Source organism: Durio zibethinus, chromosome 10 (assembly GCF_047325235.1).
Source record: "Durio zibethinus cultivar Kanyao isolate XHJ-2024 chromosome 10, ASM4732523v1, whole genome shotgun sequence".
Taxonomy (NCBI): Eukaryota; Viridiplantae; Streptophyta; class Magnoliopsida; order Malvales; family Malvaceae; genus Durio; species Durio zibethinus.
In genome coordinates, this window is record NC_143171.1 from 3,185,665 (window position 1) to 3,198,573 (window position 12,909).

At 29.2% G+C, this 12,909-nt stretch overlaps 1 protein-coding gene and 1 pseudogene across 1 annotated transcript; both read left to right on the top strand.

Annotated features, from left to right (window-relative positions):
* Positions 1-1,399: 1,399 nt before the first annotated feature.
* LOC149516351 (cytosolic sulfotransferase 17-like) lies at positions 1,400-3,624 on the top strand (annotated as a pseudogene).
* A 3,522-nt stretch (positions 3,625-7,146) lies between these two features.
* On the top strand, positions 7,147-10,681 carry LOC111292761 (GLABRA2 expression modulator-like). The gene is made up of 4 exons (XM_089766435.1): positions 7,147-7,673; positions 7,760-7,861; positions 9,707-9,978; positions 10,173-10,681. Exons 1-4 carry the CDS (start codon positions 7,301-7,303, stop codon positions 10,359-10,361), a joined length of 936 nt encoding a protein of 311 aa, XP_089622561.1. The 5' UTR covers positions 7,147-7,300; the 3' UTR covers positions 10,362-10,681.
* Positions 10,682-12,909: the final 2,228 nt, after the last annotated feature.

Here is a 12,909-nt window from a genome sequence, read left to right on the forward strand (position 1 = left end):
CTCAACTACAACGACTAAATCCTGTCTTAAACCATACAAAATTGCAAAAATCAATGGTATCCAGCTAATAAACTGTCAATATTGGGCATATGATCAAGGCTTCAGCTACCAGTCTACCTCCCATATTATTGGGTTGGTCGTCATTCCTCGATCTCTGCAGCCAGTAACATATAACTGAACCGGTCAAGAATCACTGCTACTATCCATTTCATATCTCAGCTACAACCGATTATAATAATGGTTGGTAAATCAGTCCATGAATCAGGACATAAATGAAGGTGACATACAATATCTAAGAAAGGCTCATATAATCTCTTCTTTCTTTGTTTATTTTTTAATTTTTTTCTTAGAAAAATTTCAAGTTTTCACAGTTCAACAGCGGGCTTGATTGGATGAATACTTCGAGCTTGGCTTGAATTTAAAGGAATAGATTCAGCAAATATTTGCTTTATCAAGCTAATCTAACCCGACAGACTTCAGTTACCTATCTCCACAGGTTGTGTGAAATGTGATTATGATGGGATATCATATTCATCCATTCAAACCAAAAGATCATTTGGGAGGAGTTTATCAAGCTAATCTAACCCAACAGGCTTTATCATTGGCTTAAATATTCTTCATTCAACTGATAATTAAAGATTAGTCCGAAAAGGAGTTTTATTTCTTTATCATCGAGGTTCGATATTATCTGAGAATATTATGCAAATAAAATCTTGAATACATAAATGATGTGGAAGAGAGCATTTTAAAAATCATTTGAAATATTAAAAGAAAAACCTATGCTAAAATGAAAATTTAATTTAGGATAAAATTAGATATATTTCAAATTTGCATATAAATAATACAACTTGTACCCTCGATTTTGACTCAACCTAATTTTATAATTTTTTTTTTAAATTAGATTTCGGATGAATCGGATTAGATATTTTTGAAAAAAAAAAATTGAGGTTGAATTTTATGCAAACCCGTCTTAACCCCATTTGGTATATATATTTTTATTATTTATTTAATTTTATATTTATATATTTATTTAATTTAATATTTACAAAATAATATTTTATGTTAAAAATAATATTAAATAATATTTTATATTTAAAAATTAATATTTCATTAATTTTGAATTAAATTGAATCGGTTATGAGTTTAAATATATACAAATCAAGTATGATAGTTATTAAATATATTTTAATATAAAATTAAATTTGAATATTAAATTTATGAAATCAAATCGAATTTAAGACAAAAAAAAAGTCACCCGATCCCTCCCATTATCTTCTCTATGATGTGTGTATATATATATATATATTTTTTTTTTTTGATAAAAAAAAATTTAAAAGTAATAGATTACTTAATTCTTTAGATTGTGGTAAAATATATAGTACCTAACAGTTTAAGATAAATGGATGTAAGTTGTGCAGTCGAGATGATCTCAATAAGTGACCACCGATAAAATTCGAACACAAAATTTTTATCAAAAAAAATAAATTTTAATCAATTAAACTGATCACTTATTAATTATATATATATATATATATTATTTGGAACCTTCGGCTCCGCCAAGCTTAATTATAATTCTTCTTTAATTTCTTTTCTAAAGAAAGCCCTAACAGCACATGGGATGTCCGTCTCTAGCCTGTCTCGGCCCATTGAAGGTTAGGATTCCTTTTGAAGTCAAGCGGATGGATTGTTTTACTAGAATCATTTATGAACCCTGATGTCATTCATCACTCACTGTCCCCTAACTCGGTTAGTAATGCCACCCAATAATTTTAATTTCTTACAGAAAATTAATTAAAATATAATTTTGCTGTTAGAGTTCCTAGCAATTATTTTTCATGGATCAAATCAAATTAATCTAGTGATTAAATTCCGCTCTCATTCTCACTTTTTTTTTTTTTCAACAGTAACAGATGATAAAGGACAAAAGACTTAGCTCAAATTTAATATACAATTGAACTAAATATAAGTTTAATAATTAATTTATTTATTTTAATAAATATAATTAAAGAGACAAATTTTATTTTTTATTTATTGTTTTTAGAGTTTAAAAAATCAATTGCCACATGTATAAGACACATTTTTTAATAACAAAATTTTAAAATAAAAAGATTTTTTTTTATTTTAAAATTAGGACAAATCACAGAATTCACAATAAACTTATATTGAATATGCATACATGCAAACCAATTATTCAAAATTTATCAATTCAATCAATATACTTTAGACTTTTAAAGTTCTTTGATATAAATAAAACTATTGCCTCTTCATCTAGGCTCCATCTACTCAAGCTTTACCTTCTAATTGGATGCCAAAAGGAAAATCAATCCAACTTGACGTTATTAAAGCATTATAAAAATATTTTATACTGAAAGGAATTTTACCCAATGAAAATCATGCCACTTCACAACACAGAGACCTTTCGAATTCAAGGTTGCCAGACTATTCAATGTTATTTATTTTAATAACTTTAGCTTACTCATAAGGAAGTCTTAGGGGCGGTCGCCTCTAAGTTATTAAAATTTTTTTATATTTAAGATTTAATTTTAGATTAATCTGAGTTAGTTAAAAAAATTATAATTTCACCCATCAAACTGAAATTCCTTATTGTTTACTCCTTAGATCTCATATAACGGAAAATTTTACATGAAATTTGTTACGTAAAATTTTTTATTAAAATTAAAATCAATAAATTAAAAACTTTTATTACATAAATCAAATATGTAAAATTTGATATATTTTTTAGATATGCATTTTTAATAAAAAATTTAATAAAATTTTTATCATTAAATAAAAACTAATCAAATTTATTATAAAAGACATTTTAAATATTTTTTTACATATTATTGATTTTTTTATTGAATTTTATCAATTTAAATTTTTTATTAAAATTTTCATTAAATTATTTTTAATAAAAAAAATTACAAACTTAACCCCAAAATCTTCATATAATTCTCCCCCTACTATAACCAGCTGAACAACGGCTCTCTTATTCTTCATTGGTCCAATTCTAATGGCCTCGGTTTCTTTCAAGTCACCTTCCCTACTCTTTGTTTCCAAAGTCCATGTCTCCGTGACGTTGACCCAAGATGCCTCTGCTTGCCGTTTCGTTTACATTTGCCATGACCCCAAAGATGTTTTTGTTTCAAAATAGCATTTCACGAACAGGTTGAGAGTTAAGACCCTAAGAACTGCCACCACTTTCACTAGAAGAAGCCTTTGGCTTGTTCACACTATGGACCGTTTGGGGATCATGTTTTGTTGTATTGGAAAGCTAGTTTGGAGTCACCAAAGAAGGTGTTGTTCATGAAATATGAGGATATGAAAAAGGAGCCTTTGGTTTGTGTGAGGAAATTGGCAGAGTTCTTGGGGTAACCCTTTTCATCAGAGGAAGAAAATAAAGAATTTGTGCAAGAAATAGTGAAGCTGTGTAGTTTTGAGAATTTGACTAATCTGGATGTCAATAAAGATGAAACAATAAGGTTGGAACGTCCTTTTAGCAGTTCTGATTACTTCAGGAAAGATCTAGTTGGAGATTGGGTAAACCATTTGACACCTGAAATGGCTGAGATATTAGATCGGATTACAAAAGAAAAGTTCCAAGGTACTGGTTTGAGCTTTCAATGATTCCCGATATTTAATTTCATGCTGCTGATTGATCATTTATCTAACTATGTTTTAAAACAATAACTCCTAAATCTACCTGTAACCTTTTCTGGAACTGTGCTGCTGTCAATGATGACTAGCTTGATTAATTTCTGTATCCAATACAACTCATAAACCAAACAACGAAATTGTATTTCAATTAATAAAGAAACTTAAAAGTTTAACTCAAGTGGTTTAAATAATTAGATTTAAGAAATAAATACATTAATAAAACTTAAGAGTTAACAAAACAGGGATTATCAATTCCCACATTGCAACTTCTTGGATACTAAATACCATATCTACATATGTTTATTACATTAATAATGAAACACCATATTTGAGGGTTAGGGATATCAATAGGTATGATATGGGTAGAGTAGAGTATTATCCATCATCATCTTTAGATTTTTATGTTATATTCATTTCCATATTTATACTTAATGGATATTTTAAATTTATCTTCATATTCGACATCGCAGATATTTAATGAGCATGAGTAATTCTTATACTCTTAACTTAAAAAAAAAAAATAATAACTAAATTTTTTTAATTTTTTTTAATTTTATCTTGTATATTTAGGTAATTTTTTTATAAATATATATTAATATATTTTTAATAAAAATATATTAATTCTAATTAATCTAAAATAATAATTTATATTATTTAATAAAAAATCTATTTACTAAATATATATAAATATATATAAGGTACAGGTACAGGACGACTATTATATTATCCGTCCCCATCCTCATACCTAATAAAAATTTAAAATTATTCTCATCTCTATCACCATAATATAATACTTATTCCATCTCCATTCGGATAAAAAAATTAAATTTCTTATTAAATATGGATAAGATTGACATCCCCAATCTTTCTAGAGAGGTATTTTTCTAAAACAAAACTTAAATGAAGTTAATAAAGGTTTTTTTTTATAAATAATTTAATAAAAATTTTAAAAAAATTTATACCAATAAATTAATAGATTTCAATGTAAAAATTAATAATATACAAAAAATTAATTAAAAGTATCATTTATAATTCAAATTTAGTAGGTACTTATTTTACGATAAAAATTTTATTAAAATTTTTACTAAAAATATTTATAAAAAAAAATCAAAATTTATTAATATTTTAAATTATATAATTTAATCTATGTAACAAAACATTTTAATTTATAATTTAATTTAATTATTTTTAATAAAAAACTTCACAAATTTTACTAAAAAACATTCATATAAATTGTTTCGTTTTTTAAATTCCCTTTCTGGCGGCATGCACAAAAATTTCTTTGAAAATGTGTTATCACCTTTTCCTTTTTCTTTTTTTCCTAATCCATTTGTCTATTGGATTGTAAGCCAACCCATCTACAATTCTATATCACTAAATCTCTCTCTCACCTCTTTTTCTTCTTTTTATTTCTTTCATTTCTCTGCAACTTCCATTTCATGAATTAAATGCTATGAATAATTTTAAAATTTTAAGAGCCTTCAAAAATATATATTTTTAATTTCAAAAAAAAAATCTTTTTTAACTTTCTGAAAACTATTACTATTTAAAAATTTTAAATTGATTTGACTCAAACCGATGAACCCCAACCACCATGATCCATGTTTATCACAACTAGCTACCACTCCGACCACCGCATTAGACCTTAAACAATCATTAACGGAGCAAGAGCTCTTAGCCAATTCTATACCCTACCCAAGAAAGCAAGCAACATTGATTATCATATCCCAAAATCCATATTTTTCCACAACTAGCCAATAACACGAGAAATCTCTTCAATCAAAGTTGATAACTCCAAGCTCTATCCTGATCTCCAGCTTCCCATCTCACCATCTCCTTCCCTCTCAATTTACTCCATATCTTCCTCTTTTATATTCGGCTTAGTTTTTTCTGCAAAATTCCTCCATTGTTAACAAAAAGAATGAATTCCAAATTAAGCTGCCTTTTTTTCATTCACCAAATCAACGGATGATACAAGTCAATTAACTTTTCTTTCAATATAAGTTAAAGATATTTACTGTTGAGGGCTTCTAGATTTGAAAGTCAAATTGGTGTTTCTCCCCTTACTCATGCTCAAAGAAAAAGGGAACAAATTAACTGCAGCTTCTTCAACTACACCATTAAAAAATATATGAAATGGCGATAAAGATGAATTAGCCATTGCAGTGAGCAAGATATCTGACTCATTTACAGAAGAGGAAAAAAATCGATATGGAGGAACTGTTAGATGAGTTGAATATGATATCAGACTTTGATCTTCAATAGAAAACGAGACTCAAAATTTCTGTTATGAATTAACCTCTGGATGAGAAAAAAAAATTATTATCTTATGTTTGTGCCTTAGGCTGTTATTATGTAATTTGATAAAAATTACTACACTGATTTGGGATTTCTTAAAAATATTATCTTGTTATTAATATGAAGTTTAGTCTTCTATTTTTGAGGTATTGTTTGTGTTTCAAATTATTTTATTATAATTTGAAATGAGAACTCATATTATACTTTAAAATTTATATAATTTAATTGGCAATATTAAAATTAGAATGGCTGGGTTTACACAATTAAAACTTGAAAAAAAAATTTAAAAATAAAAAAATAAATATATTTTCTTAAATATATACATCAATTACTAACTCAAATGTTCGAACGCATTTTCAAACTTTAACATAAATACAAATGAGTGGAGTAAATTCGAATAATCCCTAAATAATTTTGCTTATTTACATCTTATTCTCCCTCATTTTAATTTATTTTATTCATTTTCCGTCAATTCAAATAAAACATAAAATGTACTTTTTAATTTTTGGGCGTATATATGTTAGAAACTTCAGTTATTCCTTTCTTTCTACTTGGCTTAGATCAGGTTTGAGAAAGGCGTTGGGGACGATGCTTTGCTTCTTTAAGAAGATCCAACAGATTCTAGGATATATGAACGTTGGCTTCAATATGAAGGTTGTTTCGTTGCATGGAATTCCTATTAGGAAAGAGGAACTAGGGTTTCCCCTTTTCATAGTTTATCTTGGGATCAATTTTGGATTTTTCTCATGGAGTTTGTCGACTTCGAAAACTGCATCATCATAGTTTTTATATGAATGCATGTTATTTCTTATGATATAAATTGAAAATCCGATCTAAAATCAATTAAAAAATTTTGAATTACTCTATCAATGTATTTAATTCATTCATAAATAATTTATAAGGGTCAGTGGAAGGCTTGCCTAACATTTTAAACGTTTATTCTCTTCGTTACTTTCACTGTGAAAACATGATTTTTATTAAAAAAAAAGTTTTTGAATATTGAAAAAAAAAAAGGGAATGGTTGAAGAAAGATATGAGCCCCTGGAAGTCAAACTTGTCCGTTAGTATCACACTGGATCTAAAAAAAGTCATCATATTGGACGGCTATCATCGCCCTTCCTTTCTCGTTAGGCCTATCGCCCAAATTCCGAAAAAGGAAATTTTCTAAAAAAATTAAAAAAGAAAATTTCAAATACATTCAATCAAAGTTCAAACAAATCCAAATGAAAAATTAAAAAAAAAAAAACAGCCATAAGCGGCAAAGATCAAATTACAGCCTCCTGGTTCCTTCTCTTCCAGCCAAAAATCCTTCTCGCGCAGCCCTTTTTTCCTCGAACGTTAGAGAAAAATGGAACAATCGAAGACGGAAACCGAGCCAAAGTCCACCTCAACGCAATCTCCGGCCAAAGAACCGAATCCGAAAACGGAGCCGAAGGACTCGGATCCCGCAATGGATGCGGAGGGGTTTGTTATGGTGCCAACAACAGAGCCTAAGAAAAAGGACGAAAAAGAGTCTCAGAATCTAAAAGAGAGTCAGATTCAAAGCGAGCAATCACCAGACCGTACATCTTCCGGGTCGAGGAAATCCGTTCATTGGAGCCCGGAATTGGTTAGTGAATCGCCTACTGCGGGTCACAGCGCCACCATGTCCGCTCCTAATGGATCCAATCCTTACGTTGCTCACTCTCCTGCTCCGGAATCTTCTTCGACTTCCTTCAAAGGCAAGCCATAGCACATTTATTTCTAATATTATATTTTATTTGAAAATTTAAATTATTTAATTATTTATTTATGAAATTGGAAACAGAGAAAATGGATACAGTAAGGGATGTGTTAGGGAGATGGACGAGGAAAGTGGGAGAAGCAACAAGGAAAACCGAGGATCTGGCCGGCAACACGTGGCAGCACTGTATGTTTTTGCTTTTTTTTGAAAAAATCAATGGCCTTTTTATTTTGTTTTATTTTTAGTTTTTGGTAAAATTTCCCATTGATTAGATTTGTGTTTGGTTTGAATTGGATTGTGTTTGATAGGCTTCTAGGATTGGAATTGATATTGAGTGCTTGGTAATTTGATTTGTTTTAGTTTGTGATGAGATAAAAATATGGTTTTTCTGTTTGTTTTGGTGGTTGGTATGGATATTTAGTTATTGAAAATTGAAGTCTCAGATATTGAATTAGGAGTTATTATTTCAAATTTGGTTAGGGCACACCATTGTTTCCTTTGTTGCTTATTTATTCTAGGAGTAATGTAGGATATTTGGGAAGTAGTTTGTTGTTTCATTTTGAAAATGATTGGACAATTTTTATTAGGGAAAGGGAGAAGAGGTGATAAACTTCATTCTTTCTTTCTCATTTTTAACATGTTTTAGCATTTTTTTAAAGGAAATGCAGTATTGATTTAGTGAAATGTTGGCTGGAGTTAACATTGGTGTTATAATTATTTAAATAGAAAAGAATAAAATATGATGGATAGTATAAGGCCATGATACCAGGTTTCCTCAAATTGCATGTTCAGACCTTATAAATCATGCTCAACAGATGAGATATGCTCTTGCTTTTTATCAAACAAAGGACTAAAGCTGATAAAATATTTGACAAAGCAAGATGTGGCTTATTTACAGCCTTGTAAGGAAGTACTTTAGGGGTGAGAGAACCTGGTGAAGCTGCTTGCAGAGCAGCTAGACCTTAAAGGTTCATTAGTCTTATGACTGGCTCAGTAAAGAGGAGGATGACAAAGCTTTAGATTCCATAGATTTCATAGTATTGCTTCCGTATGTGCCAATGGTTAGTAAGAGCTTTCTAGTCTTTTTTCTCAGAGTGATGACAAAGCTATAGTTTAATGGCATAGTTAGACAGCTTCCATATGTCCCAATGGTTTGCAATAGCTTCCTAATCTGTTTTCTCAGTGATTCAATCTCCGGTGTTGGACCTTGGATTAGAGGCAATCTAGATGTTCCTTTATTCTATATTTGTATTCTATATTTGGTCGTGTAGCTAATTATAACCTTTTATATGTATATGCTACGATCTTCTTTCTGTATGACTAATAGATTTATTATTATCCCAACCATATTTGCTACTTTGATTGTTGAGATGTCTCGTGTTCATTTGTTGATGACAACTCTTGCACTATTAATACCCCCTAAACATTACTCATGTCATCTGAGGACATTTACTTGTGTACATATTTGCTTTTTATTTCTATAACATTAGAATTCTCCCCTGTTCAGCATCACTTTCTTTTAATACATACTACCATACTGTAAGTGTGCATCACCTCATTCATCTTTCTGGTGTAGATGTTACCTGAGCAGTTTGTAACCAAAATTGTGACATTCCTCTTGCACTTATGGTCATCCCTAACTCCTTAGTTGCTACATTACCTTAGCATTTTTTTTGTTACATTATATTACCTCAACTTTGTCATACATTGAATGACCACAAAAATAATGATATTACGTACTCTTTGTGATGCTCTGGACCCTTTTCTATTGGTCTTCTTCTATGACAGTTTCCTTTACAATAAAAAATGTTGCTTTTGTTTGAGCATAGGAAAGATACTTTTTACGCTTAAGTTTTATAGAAGGAAGAACTATGGAAAACAATATTTGCATATACTAATTAGAAGAATATATTATTTCTGATTTTCTTATACTTGAAACTGGCTCTCACCTTGTCTCCTCCCTCTTGCTTCTCAAGCCGTTTCACATACCTAAAATTACTTAAATACTTTTTCCCTCTTTTCTCAAACTAGTTAAAACAAGCCCCAGTTTTTCTGAGGCTGCCATGGGAAGAATTGCTCAGGTGACAAAGGTTTTAGCAGAAGGTGGCTATGAGAAGATTTTTAGACAAACTTTTGAAACAGTTCCTGAAGAGCAACTTGAAAATTCATTCGCATGCTACTTATCCACATCAGCTGGTCCGGTGATGGGAGTTTTATATGTATCTACAGCAAAGCTTGCATACTGCAGTGACAATCCTCTTTCCTATAAAAATGGGAGCCAGACTGAATGGAGCTACTATAAGGTATTTTTTCATTAGCCTTAAATGCTTGCATTTAGAAAAGATTGTTAGTTTTGAGATCCTATTTCCACTCTGCTCCGTGGTTTTGAAGTTACACCTTGTCAATAACTTTATGCATCAAAATATTTGGGTTCTGGTTTATGATATAGAAAGTTACTGAGTTATGATTCTTGACATTCTTCTGTCTGCTTAAACAGGTAGTTATCCCATTACATCAACTTCAAGCAGTTAATCCTTCAACCAGCAGAGCCAATCTTTCTGAAAAGTACATCCAAGTTATCTCTGTTGATAGCCATGAATTTTGGTTCATGGGCTTCTTAAACTACAACGGTGCTGTTAAATGCCTACAGGATGCTTTGCAACTCCATAGCTTACAATCTGTGTGATACCGTTTCTATCTGGCATAACCTTCATTCGTTCGTATAATGTTTTATCATGCAAGCATTTACTCTGCTGCTTGGAAGCATTCGTTGATGCATGCTCCTTCGGAAGCCCTTCAATATTCTATGGAAATGAAAAATTAGGTAACTATAGGGTTCTTATATCTGGATATCAGATGACAGTTAGAAGAAAAGAATATAATGAATCTGTTATGTTTTCAACTCATGTGGTTGTAATTTTACTTGCCATAATCCATGCAGTAACTTGATATGATACCAAATGTTTCTGTGACACTAGTCAGAGGTTTTTTTGCCAATTTTTGCTTCATGCAACTTCCTTTTTGAATAGGTTTCGGTTACAGGGTGGAGATCGAATCCTTGAAATCTGATGCTATAACAGATTCTTGTGTTTGTTTTTGTTTTTGTTTTTTTTTTTGGGTTTGCCATGTAGTTGAGTATCTGCATGTCACTTTGTAATGAGATGAAGATTCTGCAACATGATCATACTTGGTTTTGAGCTAAAAAGTTTTAACAAATAACATTCAGAAGTTTATATTATTTTTTTATTCAAACTTCAGCTTGCGTAAAAAATTGTGGATATGTTTTGTACCATATATGATCAAAATCAGCGTAATCCTATTTCAAATATTGTATGATTCCCAAATGTTGGCACTTTCATTTTACAAGTCTTCAGATTTCAAGCCATTTAACATAGCCCTATTTCAAATATTTTCTATTCTCAGATGTCATCACTCTCATTATGCAAATCTTCAAATTTCAAATCATTTAGCATAACCTTATCATCAAATGGATATTTGCATGTTTTTTAACAAAAGAAGATGCAGTCTAAGAAATTCAGATTTCAATTTTGATCTTATTAAATATTATTTTTAAAAATAATTAAATGAACTAATTAAAACTTCAGGTTCTATTTGCAATTCCATCATGTGAATATGTAATTGATCATGCATGTGGCTCATACCCTAGCATTTTATGTCATGATTTATTCCTCCGGGCCTTGAAGCATAGGAATATAATCATGAAAAGTTCCTACAATGAACTTTTAGAGATTCATGGACAACCTAGTCATCCCCACATCTTATAGTATATATTTTTTAGATCTATTGCTTCGAAATGTCCCAATATTTTTTAAGGACTTCTTTTCTATAAAGCAATGTTAGATTTTTTTTTCTTAAATAATGAAGATTCTATACATTGATTAAAACTTTAATGAAGATTTAGCAATAAAATAAATGATGCTGCTGGATTACTTCATTTCCTTTGGGTAATGATTTTAGATGCCATAATTATGTGTCTTACTCAGTCTCTGCCTTTGGTTTTCCTTAGTGGATAAGAGTTACTTAGAATTCTTTGTATAAAGTTTGTGAATGTTTTTATTAAAATAATCTTTTAAAATTTTATTTTAAAAATTAAAATTTATAGATTGATAATTTAATGAGAATATCAATAATGTAAAAAACTATTAAAAATATTATTTTATAATTAAAATTTGATTAATACTTATTTAATATAAAAGCTCTATCAAAATTATTAGTAAAAATTAATATTTATCTTAAAAAATCAAAATTTATTATTTTTAAAAATTTTATAAACTTCATTTATGTAAAGAGATGTTTTAATTTATCGTTTTAAATTTTAAAATTTATTTAATTATTTTTAATAAAAAAAAAACTTTACCTAATCTCTTGCCCTACGTTAGTCTAGTAATTAAATTTCTAAGATCCATTTTTCTCCTAATTAATCCTAGTCTAGAAGTAAGGGTGTCTTTTCTTTTTAACTTTTTCAAGTACCTTATTCGTTACGGTGAAGGAGTTTATTTTTTAATTAGGAAAATGACTCTTTTTTTAGGCTGTTGGGGCCCCAATTACTAATAAAATATTCAATTAAAATCCACTTTTCTTGATGCTAATACGAGAGAGGGGTTATTGTTTAATCAAAAGCCAAAAATTGTTCATGGCTGTGATGATATTAAACAGGTAAGCATTGCAAATTAACCATCTCAACACATCAAATCTCATATCCTAATCTTTGGGCTCTAAATCTGAACTGTCAAGTTAAAATATTCATGTATATCGTCCATAAACATAGATGATTTGTGATTCAAGATGGAAGTATACATTGCAATTTCTAATACAACATTGGCTTGACATCCACAATTCATGACTAAATTTCAAATCTATGAATGATGTTTAGAGATGTTACATTTGTTTATTAATATTTGGATCATAGTAACTAATTATAAATGCACATTTGTATCCATAGTCTATCCAAGAACCGAAAATTTTATTAATTTTTTTTGGTACAAAACATATTAAGTCCGAATATAAGAGAAATGATTATAGGTGCTTAAATTTAAATTTATTAATTATTTTTTTTTACAAATAATTGTATAAATCAATTAAATTAAATTTCGAATTTAATTTTACAAAATCGAGATCTACTGCCCCTTCATTAATTTTCTATATGTTAATTTTTTGTATAACTTCAATCATCATTTACAAATATGACTTTCACAATTCATAGATGGTAAAAA